Source organism: Phacochoerus africanus, chromosome 2 (assembly GCF_016906955.1).
Source record: "Phacochoerus africanus isolate WHEZ1 chromosome 2, ROS_Pafr_v1, whole genome shotgun sequence".
NCBI lineage: Eukaryota > Metazoa > Chordata > Mammalia > Artiodactyla > Suidae > Phacochoerus > Phacochoerus africanus.
Window position 1 is genome coordinate 141,594,323 of NC_062545.1, and position 25,808 is coordinate 141,620,130.

General features: G+C 45.6%; 1 protein-coding gene across 1 annotated transcript in view; it reads right to left on the bottom strand.

Moving 5' to 3' along the window:
* Nucleotides 1–20,168: 20,168 nt before the first annotated feature.
* The window catches only part of CHSY1 (chondroitin sulfate synthase 1), a 74,053-nt gene continuing 68,413 nt past the window's right edge, over nucleotides 20,169–25,808 (bottom strand). The window contains exon 3 of the mRNA XM_047766852.1: nucleotides 20,169–23,103. Coding sequence (XP_047622808.1) covers nucleotides 21,511–23,103 — 1,593 coding nt within the window. The 3' untranslated portion in view covers nucleotides 20,169–21,510. The remainder of the gene's footprint in view (nucleotides 23,104–25,808) is intronic.

Below are 25,808 nucleotides of genomic sequence, written 5' to 3' on the forward strand. Positions count from 1 at the left end.
CCTTTGCCTGGGAATTTCTACATAATGTGGGCATGGTCAAAAAATAAAATAAAATTGTGTATATTAAAAAAAAAAAAAGACTGGTCCCTGGGCACCATCAGGATGATCTGATTGCTGGGGCTGGTGGGGAGGAAGTCGGGGGGCACTGATTTTTTATTAGCTACAGGCACATCTGAGGCCCACTGCAGTTTGAAAGGCACCACTATAGGCAATAGGGAGCCATGAAAGTTTTCTGAACAGGGTTGCAGAGAATGCAAGTGGAAGGTTAGGTGTCGGTGCAGAAATAAGTTCCAGAGCTATTCTGTCCAAACAGCTAAGGGGGGAAGCGGAAGGGGAGGAGGGAGGAGCAAGCCACGAGGGGACAAGGTGAGTGGTCTCCCAAGTACTGAACAGAAACCACCAACCCCATTGCCATTTCCAGCCCGGCCAGCGGCTCCTCTCAAAGGAAGAGGAATTTCCACTGACTGCAGTTTCTGCTCCCAGAGCCCTGGCTGGAGTGGCTTGCAATGGGACCATCTGCAGACACAAAAAGGCAGCTTCTCCCACTGGAAGAAACCAGCCGGCATCTCTGGAGCCTCGCCAGAGATGGAATCCAAGCTTGGGAGCAAGCAGCAGAGACAAAAGCATCTGTGCTTTCCTGGCTGGGGAAACTCAAAACCCTCACTGGGAGCCCTGAGGCTTGGCTCTGATGCTCTGGCTACAGATGACTACTTATCTTTCAAGGGGACAATCTCGGTTGGAGGAGAGTCCCTAGACTGGCCTCACACTGGCCATTTCCACTGTCACTAGAGCCAAGAGGTCCTTCTTGATTGGAGGCGCTGCCGCAGCTGAGGGAGGAAGACTATGTCCTGCTCTGCAATGGGGTCTTTGCCAGGCAAGATCAGAGATGCACTTCTCATGGGGCTTCTTTCTGCCCTCCCAACACTTTCCAAGGCTCAAAACCAGCTCTTCCCTGAATAACAAGAGGTGTGGGAGCCCTGAGCCCCCAGCCCTGGTTCCTTCCTTCTCTTCCAAAGAGAGTCCAGCCATGTGGCAGCTGGATTTCCCCAGGGAAAGGTCGGATGGGAAGAGGACAGGATGGGCATCCTCTGCCCCACAAAAGACCCCTGGGTGGTGCAGGGGACAAATGGGCTTTCCTTAGTTCTTGGACCCTACTGCTCTCAGAGCGATTGCTTGGAAGAACATCTTCAGAAAATCACTGCCGTCCTTGAGCTTGGTGCCGACTTTGGCCTTGGACATGATCCCGAGTCACAGCCTCCACAAGGCCTTGCCCAGTACAACACATTGTCAAGGTCTCCATGATTTACCTGCAGAGAAACTCAGGTTTCTTTCCACTTCGTGCCTGCCCTCCGCATTATATGTATACTTTTGGTAAAAATTTGAACAATACCATATGGATTGAATACCATCCCCCACTTTAAAATTCCTTTGATGAAGTCAAAGGAATCTCCAGGAGCTCAGAAAGTGACCATATTTGGAAATCGGCCATTGCAGATGTAATTAACTAAGTTAGGATGAGGTCATACTGGAGTAGAGTGGCCTCTCATCCAGTGTAACTAATGTCCTTATAAAATGGGAAGTTTGGATGCAGAGATCCACACATAGAGAGGGAAGACTATGTGCAGACACAGTAAGAAACCCACCTACAAACAAGAGAGAGGCAGATCATTTCCTGCCAAACTTTTTCTGGAAGGGAAGGAACCAAACTTTTTTTTTTTTTTTTGGCTGCACCTGTGGCATTCCTGGGCAATGCCAGATACTTAACCTGCTAAGTCACCGGGGAACTCCAAGAAAACACCCTTCTAACACCTCAATCTTGCCTCCAGAGTTGTAAAACAATACATTTCTGTTGTGTAAACCACCCAGCCTGTGCTATTCTGCCCCAGCATCCCTAGCAGTAAATTTGGAAGAGTATAAAATACCAAGGGGGAGTTCCCGTCGTGGTGCAGTGGTTAACGAATCTGACTAGGAACCATGAGGTTGCGGGTTCGGTCCCTGCCCTTGCTCAGTGGGTTAACGATCCGGCGTTGCCGTGAGCTGTGGTGTAGGTTGCAGACGCGGCTCGGATCCCGCGTTGCTGTGGCCTTGCTGTGGCTCTGGCGTAGGCCGGTGGCCACAGCTCCAATTAGACCCCTAGCCTGGGAACCTCCGTATGCCACGGGAGCGGCCCAAAGAAATAGCAAAAAAAAAAAAAAAAAAAAAAAGACCAAAAAAATAAAAATAAAAATAAAAAAAAAAAAATAAATAAATAAATAAATAAAATAAAATAAAATACCAAGGGAAAGCTAACTGCCTCCAGCACCTCCCCTCCAATCCCCCCCAGGGTAGCCTTCATGGGTACTGTGCTGGGGCCACAACCCTCTAAACACCACTCACTGGACTTTTACACACCTAGGTACTGCACTTGAATCAGGCTCACCAATAAGAGGCCTTTGTGTGTGAACTGGAAGTGGAACTGCGCAGAGGCCAGCTGTGCTGCTCTTCTTCCATGGCTCACGTCAACAGATCGCAGCATCTCAAGATATTTCATGAGTGTGAGAGGTGTGTAAGGCAATGGCACCTGGGCCCACAATGACCTCTGAATCAGTCACATGGTGTGCCCACCTGCAAATCAGTCCAGCAATAGCCTTGGGCTCCCCTAGCCTTCTAATAACATGGGAGCCACCCCATCCCCTCAATTAAATGCCCTCCCTGGAAATGCCTTGAGAGGCTCCCATTTCCCACAGTGGATTCTGTTAAACAGGAGTAATTTGAAAAGTCTTATTTCAGACTTTTCTGCAGAGAATTTTATGACATTTATTGATTTCCTATTTAAAACTATAAAATTAGGAGTTGCCGCTGTGGTACAACAGGATCTGTGGCATCTCTGCAGCACTAGGATGTAAATTCCATTCCCAGCATAGTGGGTTAAAGGACCCAGCATTGCCACAGTTGTGGCATCGGTTGCAACTGAGGCTCAGATCTGACCCTTGGTCTGGGAACTCTATATGCCTCGGGGCAGGCAAAAAAGAACAGAAAAAGAAAAAAATTATAAAATTAACACCTGTTTGTTAAAATTGGGAATTACATGAGAGTATACAAAGGAGAAAAAAAATCATTTTTAACATTTTTGAAGTTTTCCCAACCAGTCTTTTCCCTGTGAATATGGACATTCCCCTCCAAGATGGGTTCCTAAAGTGCATGTAGTTTGGTAACTTGCTTTTTATTTTTTATTAATATATGAACAATTTTCCATGTTGTAGAACTATCATCAGGAAGATGAGTTGTAATTGGAAATATAGGGCCAGAGTTCATTTTTGTTGTTTTAACTCACTTCTCTTGTGAGATAACCACTAAATATAAAAAGGCCATTAACATATGTGCAGTTTAGATAACAGTTATAATATGAACACCCGGGTAAGTAACATTTACTGTACCCCAAAAACCCTTCCCCTGCCAGATTCAACCACTATTGTGACTTTATAATAATTCTTTCCCTGCTTTTTTAGTAGTAGTTTTACTATCTTTGGATCCATCTCTAGAAAACATTGTTTAGTTTGACTATTTTTTTTTATTTTTGTGTAAATAGACACTTACAGTAATGCCTTTCTGCTGGCTTCTTTCATTAGTTTGTGGATGCACCTATTGTTGCATGTAACAGTAATTTTTTTGTGTTGGTTGCTATACAGTACATCTTGTACAAGTATATGCTTACCTCTATTCATCCACTTATATTGTTTGTGGAGTTTTGGGTTATTTCCAGTGTTTGGCTATCATGAATAATGCTATAATGAACACATTTTTATTTGAATCATAGGGCACATGCATTGCATTTCTGCTGGGTAAACATTTATGAGTGGAATTGCTCCTAAGACAAAGTGTGTGTGTCATCAGCTTGATTAGACAATGACAAATTTGTTTCCCATGTGTCTACACCAGTACACACTCGTGTCAGCAGGAGATGAGTTCTCATTTCTCTCCATCCTCACCAACACTTGGGACCATCAGACTTTAATATTTTTATGAGTCAAGTGGAATGTGAGAACATCTCACTGTGGTTTCAATTTTAATGCTCCTGATGACAAACGAAATTATCTATTCATGTTGATTGGCTATTTGGATTTCTTTCACTGTGGAATTCTTGTTGTGATCTTTTGCCCATTTTCTATGGGTCATCTTTCATGTTCTTATTGTCTTATAGGAATACTTTATATATTCTAAAGGTAAGTCCTAGAATCCCCTGGTGGCCTAGTGATTAAGGACTTGGCATTGTCACTGCTGCGGCTTGGGTTTGTTCTCTGGCCCAGGAACAGCCAATAAATAAATAAATAAATAAATAAATAAATAAATAAATAAAAATTCTTTGTCAGCTGTATGTGTTACAAATATCTTCCGGTCTATATCTTGTCTTTTTGTTCCATTTATGATACCTTCTGATGTGCATGAATTTATTACTCTTTGCCTTTAGAGTTAGTACATTTTGGAGGTCTTGTTTAAGAAGCCCTTCCTAACCCCAAGATCAAGAAGATATTTTAGAAATTCATGCTGTGGCCCAATGGGATTGGTGGCATCTCTGGAGCACTGGGACGCAGGTTCAATCCCCGGCCTGGCAGAGTGGGTTAAGGATCTGGCATTGCCACAGCTGTGGCATAGGCTGCAGCTGTGGCTCAGATCTGATCCCTGTCCCAGGGAACTCCATGAGCTACGGAGCAGCCAAAAAGAAAAGAAAAACAAAGAAAGAGGAGTTCCCATCATGGCTCAGTGGTTAATGAATCTGACTAGGAACCATGAGGTTGTGGGTTTGATCCCTGGCCTTGCTCAGTGGGTTAAGGATCCAGCATTGCCGTGAGCTATGGTGTGGGTCGCAAAGGTGGCTCGGATCCCGTGTTGCTGTGGCTCTGCCTAGGCCGGTGGCTACAGCTCTGATTCAACCCTAGCCTGGGAACCTCCATATGCTGTGGGAGCGGCCCTAGAAAAGGCAAAAAGACAAGAAAAAAAAAAGGAAAAAGATATTTTACTATGTTCCTTTCTAAAAGTTGTGTTGTCTTATCTCAGATATTTAGTCCACTTGTAATTTTTTTCTTATAGCGTATAAGGTAGGGGTCTAATTCTCCACAGTTGCCGCAGCACCATTACTGAAGAGTCAGTCCTCTCCCACAGATCCGTGCCCACCTCTGTATCATTTGGTATCCACATATGCACAGACCTGTTTTTGAGCTCTCTGGTCTGCCCCTGTTTCTTGCCTGCCCCAGGCTTTGGTTAAGAGTCTCCTAGTACAAAACAGTGTGACAGATTCACTTTTTTTTTTCCCTTTATTGGCTGTCCCACAGCATATGGAATTCCCAGGCCAGAGATCAGATACGAGCTGCAGTTGCCACCTATGGCATAACTGCAGCGACATCAGATCCTTTTAGACCACTGAGCCAGGCTGGGGATCAAACCTGCATGCTGGTGCTGCAGAGGCACTGCTGATCCCTTTGTGCCACAGCAGGAACTCCTTTTGAAAACCTCATCCCACATCCTCCATGTTGTCCCCTCATCCAGGTAGCTGGCCTAGTTCCTGTTTCCATTTCCTCAGAGATGGTTGTTGAAACTGAACACAGACAATAGTCAAGTGCTTGACTTTTGAATTTCAAAAGGACACAAGTAAGTCAGAGCTAGTATCTCTTACCTATAAGATGAAAGAGCCCACTGGATGAGAAGGAGAAGCAAGGGGCAGAAAGGGCTTGGTTACAGGCATCCTGTCTCTGCACTATCTCTCTTGACCTCTCAGGTATTGGAAATCTAAGAGCAGAAGGAACTGAGTAGGCCCAGTGATATTAGCAAAACGCCGGTTTTACACCTGTACCTGGCAGCATTGGATCAGGGAAGCAAAAGAGGCCCAGAAAGTGACAACTCTTTCCTGAATGTGTCAAGGGGAACAACGGAAATGGAGAAAGGGTACCCCTGCAGAGAGGCTTTGCAGTGGAGTAGGAGGGCGTGAGAATGCCCTGTGGGGCCCGCGGCCAGGGTACCTCAGCAGACACTCCACTCTGCATACCACGCCTCCAGCACAGTGCTAAAATGAAGCAGTGAAAACAGACATACTTGCCTTGTTTTCAAGGATGGGGTAAAAGTGTTCAACACTCCACCATGAAGCATGACATCAGCACTCAGTTTATTTTAGAAATACCATTTATCAGTTTCCTAGTTTGCTCAGTTGATATCATGGATGACCATTGAATTTTATCAAGTGCTTTTTCTGCATTTGAGATGATGATCTGATTTTCTACTTTATTCCATTAATATGATCAATTCTAATGCATCTTTGAGGGCTGTAAGAACCCTATATTTCTGATAACCACCACGTGCTGCTAGATTCAGTTTGCTAATAAGTATTTGTAAAGGATTTTTGTGTCTATGTTTACAAGAGATATTAGTCTTTTCCTATGATATCTTTGTCAAGTTTTAGATTAGGTTATGCTGGCCTTAAATAAGAAATTGAGGGACTTCTGTCCTTTATTTCATAAGAGAGTTCCTATGAAATTGGTATCATTCCTTCATTAAATATTGATATAATTCACCAGGGAAGACATCTGGGCCTGGAATTTTTTCTGACAAGGTTTTTCATTACAAATTTAATTTCTTAATGTATGTAGGGCTATTCAGATTATCCATATCACTTTGTGTCAATTTTGGCAAGTCATGCTTTTAAATGTGTCTATTTCATATTTGTTATTGAATTCATTGGCATAAAGTTATCTCTTACTACTCTTTTAATAGCTGTAAGATCTGTAGTGATACCCTCTTTTTCAGCTATACCTGCACATGGAAGTTCCCAGGCCAGAGATTGAATCTGAGTGGCAGCTGCGACCCATGCCATAGCTGTGGCAACACTGGATTCCCCAACCAGCTGTGCTGGGCTAGGGATCGAACCTGTGCCACCACAGAGACAATGCTGACCCCTAACCTGCCACACCACAGTGGGAACGCCTGATATCCTCTTTTTTAACTTCTGATATTGGTAACTTGTGTTTTGTCCTTTTTCCCCCTGACCAATCATTGTAGGGTTTTGCTAATTTCTTTCATCTTAAAGGTGTTTTTTTGAAATTTTCAATATGCCATTTAGTCCATCTAGTGAATTCTTCATTTCAGATATTGTATTTTTCAGAATACCCATGAAGTTCTTTTTTCTACTTTTTATTTCTCATTAAGATTCCTCATATAGGAGTTCCCATTAAGCCACAGCAGAAACTAATCTGACTAGGAACCATGAGGTTGAGGGTTTGATCCCTGGCCTCGCTCAGTGGGTTAAGTATCTGTGAGCTGTGGTGTAGGTCACAGAGGCTCAGATCCTGCTTTGCTGCGGGTGTGGCATAGGCCAGAAGCTGTAGTTCCAATTCAGCCCCTAGCCTGGGAATCTCCATATGCTGCAAGTGTGGCCCTAAAAAGCAAAAAGGAAAAAAGGATTCCTCATGTAGTCTCTCCTTGGATATTTTTATAATAGCTATTTCAAAGACTTTGATAATTTGAACAGCTGATTCATCTCAAGATCTGTTTCTATTGCCTGAATTTTCTCTTGACTATAAGTCACATTTCCCTGTATTTTCACATGTCTACTAATCAAAAGTTATTAGTCTGGTGTGGCAGCCAGACCAGCGCAGATTTGACAAGAAGCCCCCATATAGGCAGTGGAATTTAACAAGAATAGTGCAGAGGGTCCAGGATTAAAATGAGGAGTCATGACTAAAATTCTACCCAAGGCACTATGAAAGGCTTGACTGAGGGGGAAATTCTGGATATCTGTTGTACAAACTCTAGATTCTGTTATCTTCCTCTGAAGAGTGTTAATTTTTGTGAAATTCCTGACTGTTAAATTCCTGGTTGATCATTGTGACTTTGTGGAGACTTGTTTTTCTCACTTCTCAGGGGAAGTCTGTTTTGATTTTATGATAAATCTGAGATATAGTCCTTGCTCCCAGTACATGGCCCATTTGGAGTTTCAGACATGCCAAGGTATCTGTGAAGCTCTTCTGATTGGTGAAATTCTAAACTCTGAACTCAGCCTTCCCTGACATGAGAAGCAGCTGAAATTTCTGATTAGCTTTTATAGCTCTTTCTTTCCACTGTGTTCCTTGGAGTTTCCCCTCAGCAAGGACAGTTCAGGAGTAACTGAAGTGGGAAGAAAGTTGATGTGCGGATTTGAGGGTCCCCCCTCCATGTCTCCCTGCCTCCTAGGATTTCAATCTTTCACTTCCAGCTGGTCTCTCAGCTCCAAACTCCATTCTCTGATGCCTCAAGCCAATCACAATGGAACTTTCCCAGTCCTAATTCCCCAGTGCTCTGTGGCCTGAAGAGTGCCCTCCAGGAAATATACTACAAATGATTGTAACAATAAGCAGTTCTCTTTTTCAAGGGTTGAATTTCCTCCAGCATCTGCCTGATCTTGGTCAGTCTCTAGTACTTCAAATAGGTTTTTTTTGTTTGGTTGGTTGGGGTTTTTTTGGTGGTTTTTGGGCTACTTTTTCCATAGTTTATTGTTGCTATCTATGGGAGGGTTAGTCTGATATAAGATACTCTACTGTTACTGGAACTAAAACTCTTCTCAATACTGTGTATTTTGGGGAAAAAATGTTTTTACTGTGTCTATATCGTATCACATGTTTTGGAATCTTAAAAATAATTTTAAAAAATTAAAAATAATTTAGCCTTTTAAGAAGGCAGAGAAAAATTGGAAAGATAAAGTATTTATGAGTTCTGCTATTCTCCTATGGCTCTGAAAACATTCTCTTCAGTAAGCTCCCATTTCCTGGTAATCAGTGAATGCTTAAGATTGAGTGATTTAAATCTCCCTGACAAGTAGATACATTGATTCCTGCCTAATCCCATCTCTCCCAGACATGAATTTTGGAAAAAGGCTGATCTGGTTTGAAATTTGATTTTGCCATTTATTGGCTCTGCAACCTTGGCCATGTCGCCTCAGCTCTCTGTGCTTCCATTTCTCCCCTGTAAACTGAGGGATTAAGGAAATGAAGTAATTTAAATAAAGTGCCTGGCACTTAGTAACTGTTCCACAAATGTTCCATAAATGTTACTTTAATGATTCAAGAGGAAACACATTCCACATCTCTGAAGTAAGGGTCTTGTTCTCACACCAAAAACTATTTGTTTTCACCTAAAAACTGGATGCCCCAGGCTGTCTGTATAGAAATATTTTATCTTGGTGATTATTTCCCCTTGGCAAACAACCCCACCAAGAGCCTAGAATAGAAATAAAGAGAAACTGACGTTGGCTGCACACCACGAACTGCCAAGGACTCTGGTGAGTCCCAAAGATGAGTGAGCCTTGGGGTCGGCCGGTCTGCTCTGTCCGCCAGGAACCAAGCCGATGGCGTCTAGAAGCCCCCAACGAGGAGCTGGAACCTACAAGGATGAGAGGAAAGGGGCCTGGATAGGGTGAGGAGGCTGGACAAAACTCCACCTGAGAGCCTGGGAAGGCTGGACTGAGTGGTATATGGCCACAGAATCTCCACGTTTGCCCCGGGAAAGGGGGGATGGGCATTCCAGAGCCAGGAGGCTCCATGGGCAAAGCTCGGAGTTTTAAGAGGGATTTCCTGTCTGTCTTGGTGGGGAGGTGTTGTGCTGGGGGCAGGGGTTAGAGCTCAGCATTGGAAAGGCAGATGGAGGCGGGGCCAAGCGGAGCCTTAGGGCAGCCAGGCTTGAACGGTGATAAAGGTGTTCTGTCTCAGCGGAAGAGTCCTGATAACGTGTGTTTCTTTAGGAACAAGAGTGTGAGACAAGGCTGGCCTGGAGGAGCAGGAAGAGGGCAGGCTGTGCCCTTCATATCAGCTTGGTGGGGAGCTGCTGGGCTGGGAGGAAGGGCCATCCTGGTGACAGTGTCGGACCACAGACAGGAAGGAGCTGATGAGTCACCGGATACGGGTCTGGAAGGAGTCTGAGTAACTTAGATTTCTGGGTGGGGAGGTGGGGTGGGGGTGACACATTAACTGAAACAGTGATGGAGGGGCACCAGGTCCTGGGAACTCTCTCAAGTAATCGCAACTGTGCCCATTTCAGAGGAGGAAGCTGAGGTCACATAGCAGCAGACAGACTGGCTGGGGCTGACCCATCGTCTATGGCCTTGACCCAAACCAGTGCAAACCAGAGCTGTGCTGGTAAATCCAACTCCAAAAATAGTTAAATAAATAAAGCCTGATTTGGGATTTCCCATTGTGGCTCAGCTGGTTAAGGACCTGACATAGTGTCCATGACAGTCCTTATGTGGGTTCAATTTCTGGCCTCCCTCGCTCAGTGGGTTAAGGGTCCGGTGTTGCTTTGGCTGTGGTGTAGGCCTGCGGCCCCAGTGCTGATTCAACCCCTAGCCAAGGAATTTCATATGCTGCGGGTGCGGTTGTAAAAAAAATTTAAATAGATAAATAAATAAAGTCTAATTGGAAGTGTTTACCGTTTCCTGGGGTGTAAATATTCTTGCCACATCAGCCAATTTGAGGCCACCAGCATGATGTCACTGAATGTGGAACTGGGAATGGCTGTGCCCCAGCCATTGTCATGGCCAGTACTCGCCAGCTCACCACTGACGCAAACCCGTCTGCTGGAACTGAGGCTCCTTGCCCCTCCGCAGTGACAAACCCAGCACTCGAAATTCACCCAGTTCTTTATATTTTCTGTCGCTGTCCTTCACCTGAACTCTCATGGGTTTCTATCTGCACAGGTTGGAGTATCAAATGGGTTATAAGGAAATAGCTCTCAGTGAGATGGGTCACCATCTTAGACTCCGTGTCCGGCCCCCACCCTGGCTTCAGAGTGCCCAGCACAGTGACTTTTCCTGGAGCCGCTGCCAGCAGCCACCCCCACTGGGCTGCTGTGCTGAGAGGCAGAGGCACTCCAGTCTGCCCAGGTGCCTACAAGAGGCCGCTGGGCAGCCCTCAGCAGCACTCCCAGACCATCAGGATCAGATCCCTGTTCACCATTCAGGACCCAACATGGTGGTTTCTTGTGTTTTCAGTGTCACGATCAGCAAGTGGATTCCATTTGTATGGCCTCTGTCTTCAGTGCTGGCAGCGCTACACCCTTGTGGGCAATCTGCAGCATTTTAGTATCAAACCTATGAGAGTCCACATGTGTCACATTTTCTCCCCAATTTTGTGGTTTGTGCATATTTGCCTTCTAACTCAGGACTGACCACTGTGGGGGCCAAAGAAAGGAGTGAGGGCCTCGGAAGTGCATTGACCGTTCACTTCTGAGGGTGAGAGGGGCAAGGCTTTAGTGAAGCAGGGTGATTCTCTGATGAACTCGCCTCCCAAAGCAACTGCAGCAACAACTCTGAGGGAAAGGGCAGGTGAGGCCCCCAGCCGGGAGGCGACGATGGTGGCCTGGCTCTGCAGGGCCTGGGCTAATAGAGGGTTCCCCAGGGGGTGAAGTGGACACCGACACCCTAGCCAGGCCCTGGGCAGGCACAGCAGCCATGCCCGCCCCATGACACCTGCAGGATGGTGGGACTGGATGGCACTTCCTAGCCAGCTATGCGGCCAACATAAGTGTCACAGTCTCCCCTGGATATGGCCTACCAGGAACTGTGCTGACAATCCACCTCAGAGAAACTGGGCCTGGTGAGCTTTTGCTGGAAGGCACATCCTTTTGGGAAAAGGAAAGGCCCATCCCCAAATCTAATTTTTTTTTTCTTCTCCAGGGCCGCACCCACAGCACATGGAAGTTCCCAGGCTAGGGATCGAATCAGAACTGTAGCTTCTGGCCTATGCCACAGCCGCAGCAATGTGGGATCTGAACTGTGTCTGTGACCTACACCACAGCTCACGGAAAACACGGGAGCCTCAACCAACTGAGTGAGGCCTGGGATCGAACTTGCATTCTCATGGATACTAGTCAAGTTTGTATCTGCTGCACCACAATGAGAACTCCCCCAAATCTAATTTTAAAGAAGGCTGGTGAATCATAACCCAAACTGGTCATTACCCAGCAGCCATGTGGTGACTACCTGGGACCTTTAGCACCAGCCGAGGAGCAGTCAGAAAGGCATGTGTTCCTATGGTTCTTCCTGAGCCCGAGAACTTCTCAGAGTCGGCCAGCTCACGAAGGCTCTTTTCTACCATGAGTATCTTCCCTTGACCACTGCTCCTACGGTAAAAGGAGGTTCATAGAGACCCCCAGTCCCAGGCTCCAAATACTGCCTTGAAGTCTAGTCACAGGCTTTGGCTTCCAGGGAGCCCAGAAGCCAAGTAACACATTATAAGGAATATATTTTTACATATTATCGAAAATATATAATAGGAGTTCCCACTGTGGCTCAACAGAATCAGTGGACATTTCTGCAGCACCTGGATGCAGGTTTGATCCCTGGCCCGGCATAGTGGGCTAAGAGAACTCCACATGCTGCAAAATGGCCAAAAAAAGAATAAAATAAAATATATAATGAACACTTGTACCCTCGCCTACAACATAGGTGAGAGGTCAGTGGTTTCATCTTTTTTTTTTTTCTTTTTACAGCCTCACCTGTAGCACATGGAGGTTCCTGGGCAGGGAATCTAATCGGAGCTGCAGCTGCAGGCCTACACCACAGCCCTGGTAACACTGGATCTGAGCCACATCTGTGACCTACACCTCGGCTTGCAGCAACGCCAGATCCTTAACTCACTGAACGAAGCCAGGGATTTGAACGCCCATCCTCATGGACACTATATATCAGGTTCTTAACCTGCTGAGCCACAATGGGAACTCAAGTAGTTTCATCTTTGAAGACTGAAACCAGTTCCCATCTGTATACAAATGTACATGTTTCTTTCTGGAAAATGTAGATATGCTTCTGGTTGCATGAAGCCTGGTGCTTCTGGGCATGTCCACACCTTCCCAAACCACTCCCCACCCCCACTATCTCTCAAAGTCTGGGAAGAGCTCCTCTTATCTTGAGCTGTACCTTGCCCTGTGCTTTTGCCTTCTGGGACGAATGTGGGCCTGGGAGTGAGGAAATGTCCCTCATTCCCAAATCGTCTGTCTGCAACCTCCCTCTGTGATCAGTAAATCTGTCTTTTTTCTGACTTTGCAGTGACTCAAATGTTGCAGCAACAGAGTTGGGTTTACAGAGTTTCCGTTTTTACAGGATGATGTAACCACAATACTGGTGCAATATTCCCATAGTATTTCTTGAAGCCCATTTAGTTGTTCAGATTTATTTTTTAAAGGTTTTATTAGAATGGCTAGAAGGTACAAAATGTGAGCGTTGACCAAGTGAAATACCAAATGACTTACTGTTGTGTCAGCAACAGCCAAACTCTGAGGTCCCTGAGTGGATGACCTACTTCTGGAAATCTATCTGCTGATTCAAAGTATGAAAAGGGCTTTGTGCAAAACACCTCAACTGTGGTGTTATTCAAGATAGAACAGGACCCTCGAGGTGGCCAACAGAAGGGAAATTCTCAACTCTGAGAGACATGACAGTTTCAAAGACTATTTTATTTTTGCTATTTTTTTTTTTCTTTTTAGGGCTGTGCTTATATCATATGGGAATTCTCAGGCTAGGGGTCAAATCGGAGCTGCACCTGCCAGCTTACACCACAGCCACAGCAACATCAGTTCCAAGCTGCATCTGTGACCTACGCCGCAGCTCGAGGCAACGCCAGATCCTTAACCCACTGAGTGAGGCCAGGGATCAAACCCGAATCAGAGACATTGTCGGGTTCTTAATCTGCTGAGCTACAACAGGAACTCCTATTTATTTTTAAAGCTATTATTTTATTTTATTTTACCATGCTTGTGGCATCGAGGCAGGAGATAGACGGGCTCCAGGATAGACATTTGCAACTAGCTTCTTATTTGTACTTCTTGAGGAAGGACATAGAGACAACTAGCCTTTTATTTACACTTCCTGAGGAAGGAGATAGGTGAGTTTTGGGATAAACCTTTACAACTAGCCATCTATCTATACTTCCAGATAGGAATAACAATAGGCGCAAGACAGATAACTGGTACATATCTTCTGTGAACTTGTTAAATAATGGTACTGACAGGATCAAAAGAGGGACTGAGCCCTATTTGGACAGAACAGAGAGGTCATGTACTCCCCATCCTTGGCCTCGGGGAAACCCCAACTACACATGCTCAGAGAGGCCCCTCTCATCAGAAAGGGCCATAATAAGTCTGGATAACCTTCCCACCATGCTCTGCTTTGGAATCCATCTTGGTCAAAAGATGGGCATGGAGTTCCCGCTGTGGTACAGCGGAAACGAATCAGACTAGGAACCCTGAGGTTGCCGGTTCAATCCCTGGCCTTGCTCTGTGGGCTAAGGATCTGGCGTTGCCGTGAGCTGTGGTATAGGTGGCAGATGCGGCTTGGATCCCGAGTTACTGTTGCTGTGGTTGTGGTCTAGGCTGGCAGCTGTAGCTCTGATTCAACCCCTAGCCTGGGAACATCCATATGCCGCCAATGGGACAATAAAAAAAAAAATTAAAAAGATGTGCATGCAGATCAGGGCAGGGCCCTGGGTCTGGTCAGGTGGAGCCAAGTAAAACATGATAATTGGCTAAAGGAGGACAAAAACCCAGAAGAGCTGTCCTACATAAGTAATTTAAATCACCTCTCTGGCGCGCTCCTCATTCTGGGGGACGCCCACACCCTCGTTTTCCTTTGGGTGTATATTACTACTTTACCTCTGCCTTAGACAAAGAGATTAGTTCTCTGTACTTCTGTGCTCTCCCACATCTTGTACTGTGTTTCTAACAATAAAACTTATACCTATTTTTACAGCCTTTGCCTCCTTGATACATTCTTGCTTTCAACAGGGGCAAGAATCAGGGCAATTCTGCTTTCAGCCTCTAACTGGTCTAGTGGCTAGGATTCCTGGTTTTCATCCAGGCTGCCCAAGTTCAATTCCTGAGCAGAGAATTAAGATCTCGCTCCAAGCCATCATTAACTGCTGTCTCTCTGAAATCAGCGTGAGGAAGTTCCTGGGCCAGGGATTGAACCTGTGCCACAGTGGTGACAACACAAGGTCCTTAACTGCTTAGGCCACCAGGGAATTCCTAAAGACAATTTTTTTTTGCCTTTTTGTCTTTTTAGGGCCATACCCTCTGCATATGGAGGATCCCAGGCTAGGGGTCGAATTGGAGCTGTAGCTGCCGGCCTACGCCACAACCACAGCAATGTGGGATTCGAGCACCATCTTTGACCTACACCATAGCCACGGCAATGCCAGATCCTTAACCCACTCAGCAAGGCTAGGGATTGAACCCCTGTCTTCACGGATGCTAGTCGGGTTTGTTAACCACTGAGCCATGACAGGAACTCCTCCTAAAGACAATTTTAAAGAATGAATGTTTTAAGTAGAGGAGCTAAGCAAGATGCTAGATTGTATGTACATTAGACGATAAAATGTCATAAAAACCCTAGAGGAGGAGTTCCCGTTGTGGCACAGTGGAAACAAATCCGACTAGGAACCATGAGGTTGCGGGTTCAATCCCTGGCCTTGCTCAGTGGGTTGAGGATCCGGTGTTCCCGTGAGTTGTGGTATAGGTTGCAGACGCAGCTCCGATGCCGCGTTGCTGTGGCTGTGGTGTAGGCTGGCAGCAACAGCTCCAATTCAACCCCTAGCCTGGGAACCTCCATGTGCCATGGGTGCAGCCCTAAAAAGACAAAAAAAAAAAAAAAAAACCTAGAGGAGTTTGCCAAAGTGGGAACAGGGTGGTGCAAGAGGAATGTACCTTAGGTCATCCCTCTTCTTTCTCCACTTCCCAATATTACATTTGTATTGTGATAACCCTATTATTTACAGTAGAAGACACATGCTTCATCTAAAAATCCCCAAATGCTTCCTTCAAATCACAAATGTGATTATTTGAAAGCAATTCTAGAAACAATACAGTTCTAGGAAGTGTTTGCCTAAAGAAAGACCCAAACTTTTTCATAATTAATGAAGTTGAAGGTCACTTTGAAGTTTGCAAGTGATTTTCTGCAATGGGAATGTAGCACTAAGCTAGGCTTTCGGCGGGTGGTGGGGGTTGGCCTGATGGGGGGTGGGGGATGAGTTGAAGCAAACCAGCAAGAGGGAAGAGGAGGTAGCCTAGAGGCATCACAGACTTAACTGTGATGGATGGCTCAGTGGAGAGAAATTCATTACAGATGCATCTGCTTTGTTTAAGCAGATTCCAGAGCTGGCCTAATTTGCACTATTAAATGATTTAATCAATGTATTATATTTTCTCATTAGAAATCAGCCGGGCTTAACGGATATCTCTTACCCTTTTAAAGAAAATGTAGCTAGAATATCCTTAAAGGGAAAAACTTTGGTTTTGTCTACTGTAGTAAAGAAAGAAGACCCTCATAATTGGACTATAACAAATGGTATATTGAATGCATTAAAAAAAAAAAATCTGCTGAAAGGCACTTAAGTGGTTTAACTGCCCTGATGACAAGCCAGCCCCTCATCTGGTTGGTCCTCTGGTTTCCAGTGAACAGTTTACACCCCTCCCCCTCCTCCACACACACATCCCTGTGAAAAACCAGACACAAACCTGAAGCATGGCAACACTAACATCAGTTTTTGTTTTTCCCTACACGTGGTCACACAAAATGAGTTGCTGTAACTTGACCCACTGCAACATTTACATTTTCATTGTGCTTTTAACAAGTTAGACTAAACAGATTTTTTTTTTTTTTTTTGGTTTTTTAGGGGCGCACCCCTGGCACACGGAGGTTCCCAGGCTAGGGTTGAATCAGAGCTGCCTGGCCACAGTCACAGCAACTCAGGATCCGAGCTGCTTCTGTGGTCTACACCACAGCTCATGGCAACACCAGATCCTTAACCCACTGAGGAAGGCCAGGGATTGAAACTGCATGCTTGGATACTAGCCGGATTCGTTTCTGTTGTGACACAAAGGGAACTCCCAAGACTAAACAGACTTGGTGTGAGCTGCCAGTTCCTTCAAGGGAATAGGGACATCCGTCCAGGGCTCAGAAATCACAGCACAGCCCGTCGAGGCAGGTAGAGTCGAGTGCGCTACTTTAGCACAGATGCCCAGCCAGTCTCGTCACTGTGGCCATAAGCTCCTTTGCTGCTGAGATTACAGCAGTTCACATGCAGTGACGCAGCCTAATCCCCCAGGCAGGGCTGCCACCCACTTCCTTCTGTGACAAGCAAGTACTGAAGGGGAGGCCTGAGGTCTGGGGCAGTTTGTCCAGTGGGCAGGCAACCCCAAAGATGTGTCACCTTCCTAGAGGACGGGTCTTGCAGAACAAGAAAAGCCTCTGAAAAACCAATGTTCCCTTAACCTGACTGCTGTCTTTGGGAGGTGGCATGGAGACCACCACTGCCTGTGGCACCCAAGTCACCTCGTGGGCACACTGAGTAATGGACAGAGGTGGCTGCAGAGAATACCCGAACCTCCAGGTGACCCATCAAGGGCCCAGGATTGAGGTGGCACATCACTGCCACTTAGCTTGGGCTGAGGCTGGGCTTTGTGAAATAGGATGTGGTCAGAGGGCTATGCAGGAAGGAAGGCAGTTGCCCATGGAGATCAAGAACCTGATGGGCTGGGCTTGGAAGGTCTGAGCTTCTGCTATGACTAGCTCTGGAAGGAACCCGCTAAAGGGTTCTCTGCAGCCACCCTTCTGCTCTCAGACTCTGAAAGGATGGCACCTCCCTTGTGTCCACTGTCTGCCAACCCTGCAGCCAAGGGGAGTGTCACATGTCCTAAACTGTGTGACTCAGTGGCCTGTCTCCAACCACAGAAGTCCTGGCATGCTAGGATCTGGGTGCATGTTCGCTCGCTAGCCCAGAGCAAGTGCTGGGAAAGCAACGCTGCCTTCCAGAAGTGAGGTGCCTGTGCCATATGCCCAGGAGAAAGGCTCTCCTGCCTCCACCTGGACAGTGCTCCACCACTAGGAGGCCCACCAGGCTGCCCTGCTCTGAACACAGGTCTACAGGTCTATTTGGTGGCAACAGAGGCCAGCACAGGTCCACATGCCCCAGCCTGCGGCCCCCTCTCGTCTATGGAAATGAATTTTTAAAATGCTGCTGACAATGGCCTATATACTATTCACCCCGTCTTCCCCACCAGAACCCCACAAACCTGATGGATCTTTGCAGGAAGGGCCCGAGGGCTGGAAGAAGGAGGGAGGTCATTTACGCCTTTGTGCGCTGTGACCCCTGTGACCTCTTTTACCATCGTCTTCTACCACTCTTCATTTTAAATTTGGTTTGAGGATTACGGAAAATTTCATTTTTTTTTCTTTTTGTTTATAAAGGGCCACACTTGCAACATATGGAAGTTCCCAGGCTAGGGGTTGAATCAGAGCTGCAGCTGCCAGCCTACATCATAGCCACAGCAATGCCAGTTCCCAGCTGAGTCTGCGACCAACACCACAGCTCGTGGCAATGCTGGATCCTTAACCCACTGGGGGAGGCCAGGGAAGGAACCTGCATCCTCATGGATACTAGTTGGGTTTGTGACCCAGTGAGCCACAACAGGAACTCCTCATATCCTTTTCTTTTTCTTGGCCACGCCCTCAGCATGCAGGAATTCTGGAGCCAGCCATTGAACCTACACCACAGCAGGGACACCAGATCCTTAACTTACTCTGCCACCAGCGAACTCCCTTCATTTGTATTTAAAATAAGGTAATGAAAGCCAAGAGGAAGTCTAAAGTAACAAAGAAGCAGAGATCTATCCAGAAAGTGTTCAGAGTTTAAGGGAAGAAGGAACTCTCTCTAGGTCATGAGTGTGGGGGCCGTGCAGTTGCAGGTGGGAGCAGCAGGCAGGCAGATGAAATGCATTCCCCTGAGAGGAATGCCCCGTGCGGGGACAGAATGCTGAAGGGCTGGCGGGCCACTCAGAAAAGAGATCCAGGCCTGCCTTCTAGTGAGATGGTCCACCTACTTCACATACATTGGTAGGGTCGGCAACAATACTGTGGTGGGCAAAGGGGGAGTTTCAGCAGGCTTCTGGAAGATGAGTGCAGGTGGCCAGTGGAGTGAGATGGGAGAGAGCTCCAGAAGGATGTCCCCACAAGCCAGAAGTACCGTTTGGCTGGAGCTGGTTCCCTGAGGGTGACCCTACAGAGTCTACTCTCTGGGCAGTAGGAGGGTGCCAGAGCTGCTGATCTGGAGGCGTGCTTTGGGAAGAAGTAGTGGCTGGGGGGAAAATGAGCCCAGAGGCCAGTGGGCACAGGTCTAGGCACGGCACTACCAGGGGAGGGGATCTGAGTAAAGGGAGGTCTGATGGCATTTCTGGACGTGGAGCCTTGACAAAGGGAGGGCAGTACCTCCATCTGCATCAATCCTGACACCCGAAAGGTGAATAAACCTGTGTGAGAGTGGGAATCAGGGAAGGAAATGGCCAGTTCTGACAAAGTATCACCAGGACCCTCTATGGACACTGCAGCTCAATAAAGCAGCTGCTCCCACCCTGTCCTAAATCCCTAGGGTTTCCTATTAGAATAAATGTGAGGATTTAAATGCGACTTTGTCATCAAGATGTACATCATGTCCTCCTTACTGAAGAATAAAAAGGTCCATGCTCTTTTCCAAGGAAAAACTAAACACTCCCACAAAGTAGAGGGCAATTAGGCTGAATGACAGCCATTCCTACTGTGAACACTGTGTCATTATACTGGATTCTCACTGTCATTACATAGTAAATACCTGTACTGGGAGTGTAATTCACATCCACAAAGCTTGCTACCTTGGCATCAAAGATCTTACTTTTTTGATTCTTGGATTATACGGCAATCATAGGCAATTTATCTTATAGCCAGATCTATCTTAAAATCCTGAGGACATGCGTGCACACAGCTGCATGTGGGCACTTGTTAAAATGCAGATTTTCTAATGGGCCTGGGCAGGTCCACTAAGGGGGCCTGGAAGATACCTTTGTACCAAGAAGCCAGATGGGGCTTGGACCTGATTTGATGATCTTTGTTCTAGAAAACACAGATTCAGCAAGTTCATTAAGAGGAACAAACGAAGGACATGAGTTCATTCTAGGAAAAAAATAGAGGAGGAAGAGTCACTTTCTAAAAGTTTTGTTTCACTCCCAAACTGCAGACCACATAAATATTCCCCTCAAATAACTTGAAAAAACCTTACAAATCAGTATTTAAGTTTTTTTTTTTTTTACTCTCCAAATGGAATACAATTCTTTCAACTTAAACAGGAGTAATGAGACAAAACGGTTCTGAAAAGTACAATAGAAAAATACTGTCCACTGGTTTATTTTTCCAAATGAGCAATAGGCTATTTACAAATAAGCAGATCTCCAATGATGTATTATTAAAATGGCAAGTCTATTACTGTTTGAAATCTAAATGAAAAAAAAATTTATTAAGGCACATTTGATCTGTGAGTTTAAAACAAACTTTCTGGTATAACAACAGATTCATTTCACTTTTGTCCCCCAAACACGTGAGCACCAAAATTGTCAAAGAACACTTAATACTTAGTAAAACATTAAGTAAGGAATGTAAAAAATTAAGGGAGGGGGAGCATTACAAAAAAAAAAAATCTTTGGAGATCAGTTTACTGCAAATAAAATATACTTAACACTCCTGATACACATAAATACTAGTAACTAACAGGTCCTTGGGAAGTGGCAGAGCTCTAAACGATGGATATTAAATAAATTAAAGGTATTTCAGATACAAAGGATAAAACAAAACAGTAATTAAAGAATGAAATAACCATTTCCACCAACATAACATGGACAGGATGAAGTGTTAACAAAACCAGCTACAATTTCCCCCCATGCTTTCTTTAGGGTGGGGTTTTTTGTTTTGTTTTAGCTGGTGTACACTGGACTTAATGACAATAATTCTTTTTGCCATTCTAAACATTAATGTTTTACCCTTTAAAAAAGAAGGGCCAGGAGGAGAGAAAACGCCAGACTCTTCTTGAAATTCAATGCCAGGTCCATTTAGGCCACACTAGTTACAAAAAAACAGCCATCTATCTTGCTGGGCTTTCCTTGCTCCCCTGCTTTGAAAAACCTACAGAAGTGAAAGAAGCTTGGGGGAAACAATCACCTCTGGAAAGCTCTCATGAAGAAGATGATACTGCACAATATCACATTTCCTGATTTTACAAATGCAACACGGAATGGTCTAACAAAAACTGTTGTAAAAAAGACAAAAGGTAGAATCTGTGCAAAGTTAACAGTTACAACAAAACATTTACCAGAGTTACAGTGTTTTGTTACAATAAAACTTTGCGGGAACATCCGTGTTTTCTACCTTAGGACTATAGGAAAGAGGTCTAGAAAAGAAATATTAAAAAAAAAAAAAAAGTTTTGTTCATCGGGTACACTTCAAGTCATAATTAAGCAGGTCTGCTACATGATGTTCAGCAAGAAAATGTGTTCAAAGGCAAACATGATCACATTTTTGTTCAAAAAGCTCGGTCTTCAAGGAGTCCTTGTAAGAAAATCACGTGTAAAATATATCCTTGTATGAACTTCAAAAACGGATCATACAAAACATGTTTGAAAAATAAATTAGATAATTAAAAGTGTCTTTTCCAGCAGAGCTGGACATTAGGCTGTCCTCACTGAACCGTTATTATTGCTGCTTCTCCTGTAATTCGGGTCATTTTTTTCTAGCCACATTTCAGCCAACTGCTGTGTGGACCCATAGGTTGATGCTTTGGACCCCAAGCACATTTTGTACTGTCTGGGATCAAGATTGGGATCACAGAAGACGGGATGGTGGACATGGACGACTCCTACTTCTTGGCTCCTGAACGTCTTCAATCCTGCCTGGACAACCTTGTTGAAGAGGTCAACATCCTCAAGTCCCCAGCCTTGGATAGAGACGTCAAAGCCACCTACTCGGACGAGATCACCCTTATAAATACAAGTAATGCCGAACCCATAGTTTCGCCAGAAGCCAGTTTTCTGAGTGAAGGCAAAATGGTTGTCACTGGGAACCTTCCCGCTATAAACAATCTTTGGATCGTACTGGCTAAAGATGATTGGAAAATAGATCTGTTGGCCCAGCACTGTATTTGCTCGGCATCGCTGGAGAAATTCTGCAGTAAACACGAGGTCAACATCACAGAAGAAGAGCAGAGATTCGTTATGAAATTGGGAAGATCCCACTTCTAGGGCCAAAGCTCTGGAGAACTCCCCAGACACGGGCAAAATCTGCATGTCAGCCTTGGGATACTTGATGCGGTAATCTCGCATGAGTTCCACTTGTTTGGCCTTGTCGGGGTTGGAGTCAGAATTGAAGAGCAGGACGACGAGCTTGACATTCTGATTCGGAATGAGACACGTCTTCTCAAAGTTCCCCATGAATCTCACAAACATGTCGAAACGTCCTGACAAAGGGATCAGTATGTTTATCTTTTTCTCTTTGGGTTCTTTGTGCTCGTTCTTGGACCCAGGGAGCTGAAAGGGAACGAGCTTCTTCAGGGAGTTCGAGAGAAAAGACAAGGACCCAGACTCCTGGTTAATCCGGTCAGCCAGTTCCTTCGCATCCAAACCCTCATGCTCCACAAACTGGATCTTGCTGAAGGTCTGCTGCAGGTATGCGTGCCTCCGCACAGGCACTGTCATCTTCTTGCCCTTGTGCTTCTTGTACAGAAGCAGGAGGTCCAGGATGTACTCGGCCCCATACATGGGGTTCACCCGGCGATAGCCATACTGTATCTCCTTGAAATCAATAATGCGCCCCCTGGTCTTGGCATTGGCATTGATCATCTCCATGACCTGCATGACAATGTCATCCAAGGCCTCCCTCTGAGCCGAGTCCATCCCTCTTCGGGGGGGTTGGCCGTCAGCTGCCGAATACAGGTATTTCCCTGTCAGAAATTCCCACTCCAGAATCTCCTCCCGCTGGCGGGGCTGGAACCTCATGAAGGAAGGCGCGATTCCCAGCTGGAGGTCTTCTTTATGAATCTCAGTGTTGCTGTACTTGCTCATCAGGACGATTTCTCGGTGCAGCTGGATGGTGCGGTGGCGAAGCTCTGCTATCTTGCGGCTGAGCATGTAGCTGTGGAGCCTGTACTGGTAGGGTGGGTTCTTGTTGGGGTGCAGTGTGATGGCACGGTGAATTTTGCTGTTATGGAGATCTCTGATGTACCCCTTCTTGTTCTGCTCGTAATTCTCATAAAAGAGCTGCTGCATCTGTTAAGGGGGAAAAAACTGCAATTTTAGTATCGCGGGACCAACTATCCCCTTTTTGTGGCTGTACCCACGGCATGCAGAAGTTTCCAGGCCAGGGATCGAACCTGCGCCACAGCAGTGACCCAAGACACAGAAGTGACAACACTGGATCTTTAACCTGCTGAGCCAGCAGGGAACTTTTCCCTGTATACTCCAAACAAAACAAAACAACCCTAGAAGTTCCTGTTGTGACTCAGCGGTTAATGAACCCCACTAGTATCCATGAGGACGAGGGTTTGATCCCTGGGCTCGCTCAGTGGGTTAAGGATCCGGCGATGCTGTGAGCTGTGGTGTAGGTCGCAGACATGGCTGGGATCCCACGTTGCTATGGCTCTGGTGTAGGCCGGCAACTACAGCTCCAATTGTTCCCCTAGCCTGGGAACCTCCATATATATGCCACAGGTGCAACCCTAAAAGACAAAATAAATAAATAAATAAATATTAGAAATCTTTCTAAATGAATCACAGCATACCTAATAAGGTCCTAGGTAAAGCTCAATCTACAGCAGTCAAGTGAGAGTAAAATTAGTAGATATAAACCACTTAAAGAAACAAGGCTTTATCCACAACTAATGTTAGCCAACATAATTCTACAGTTAAAGAAAATTAGGAAAAAGTCTTCCCATAAAGTAAAAGGGTCATCTTGAGCTCAGAGTGCACCAACTCAACATACTTGGAAGAGAATGTCACCCCTGGTCCCCACCAAGCCCAGGAAGGGGGACCCAAGAGCCAAGGTCCCCTCCTTGAAGATGGGCACCCAATGGGAGCTACCATTTACATAGGACTAAACCACATCAGTGGAGTGGAAAGAACTCCAGGAGGACCACCTAGCACAGGATGAATGCTGCTTCTGCAGAGCTGAGCCAGCCACATGCAGGAAGAGGCCTGCCATCGGGAGGGGCAGGTTGTAGCTGAAAGCAAAGGTCTGAGAGGTCGCCAGGAGTGTACTTTGAGAATCCTTTAAACGACTGTGTTCCTCTGTTAAGCAGGAGAGGGCTTGCTGCTAAGTACAGGGTCTCCAGTGTCAGCAGAGCTGAAGGGCAGGCAATGATGCAAGGGGGCTCATTATCCTACCCACCCCTTGCCCTCTGTCCTAGGGCACAGGGCAGGGGAAACAAAAGTGTGAGGTCCATCAGCCAAACAGGGTGCACTCTGAATTGGTGCACACAAAGCCTTTGAGAGTGAAGAATGAAAAATCTACAAAAAAAGTTTAATGAAAATAACCTTTGAAGTTGGTATCCGATAAATGAGTCCTGTTCCATTTGAGGCTCAGTTCTGTTTTTTTGTTCATATTATTAAATACTAACTCTTGATTTGAGTATCATGGATCTGGATCGAGTAGTTGATTTGTCTTTGGACAGTCGTATTTTTTAATTTTTTTCCCCGAGCCACTAAAATTACAGTAATAGAAAAGTACAGATTTAGCATTTTTACATCCCATTTTCTTTTCCTATACAATTACTATACATGACCAATAAATGAAGCCAATTAGGGTAAAAAGAAGGGAAATACTTCCAAAGAATGGCTTAAAAAAAGCATGCAGCACAGCTGGTGCTGAGCAGGGCTGCACACTTGCTCCCTTGCCCAAGTCCAGCCGAGTGTGATGGACACGACACCACTGTCTCCTGCATACCTGTGACCTGCGCTCTGAGGGGCAACACCTCCCAAGCTCCCTCACTGATTCCGACTCTGCTTCCCACATTGTCTATGGTCAACATGTGAGCTATGTGCATGGAATCATCCCCTGAGAGAATTTTCAAACGTTCCAATTAATTAGAAAAGGCAGCCAAGTTAGAGAAAAAAAGAAAAGGAAGCAGGGTGTCTCCAACCTTGGAGAAAGCACCACTTTCACATGTGCAGCAGGCATGCGTGTGTGTCTGTGCACCTGCCCTCACTTGTGTGTGCACTGTCTGCTTACTTCTCAGCACAGGCAGCAATGAGTTACTCCAACACATGACTTAAATGGCCTGAAATAAAGCAGCAGTTAGGGATTTGCTGAGAGAGGGCTTGAAGCCACTCGTGCTTGAACTCTCATGGCTCTGGATGGACAGGCCAGAGTGAGAACTAAGAAAAATGACAAGGTTTAGATGACGATCATAAGGACGATTTTTATTATATATCATAATAATGCCTAATACAATATATTATAATTATTATTTTTCTTTTTATTTCACTCCTTAGATGGGTCACAACAAAATATAATGAAATTGGTTTTCACTGTTCATTTTCTAGCTGGGCTGATATCTGGGTACAAACTGCATGGCTGCAAGGTGACAAGTGTCGTCTGAAGATTCAAAACCATGAACAAACACTGAGGACAATTATTTGCATGTCCTAATATCACGAAATAGATAACACCATTTCCTTTCTCTGACCCTCACCCTTGTGTGCCCCCACAACTTGAGGCCACTTTTAACAAGGTCAGCCTTTACAAAGTGCACCAAATAGCTGGGCGTGCCACCTGACCCAACAACTCCACCCGAGGACACCACTGGGTGAGGAGGGCCACTCAGAGGTCAGCAGTGTCCCCACCTCAGCAAGAATGCAGCAACAAGCCAAAGCTTGGTGCTTAGGGACTAGCACGGTCATTACAGTAAGCTAGAGGATGGAAGCTTTCTAACAATTTTGGCAGAGATTTTAAATATTTGTTGTAATTACAAATTACA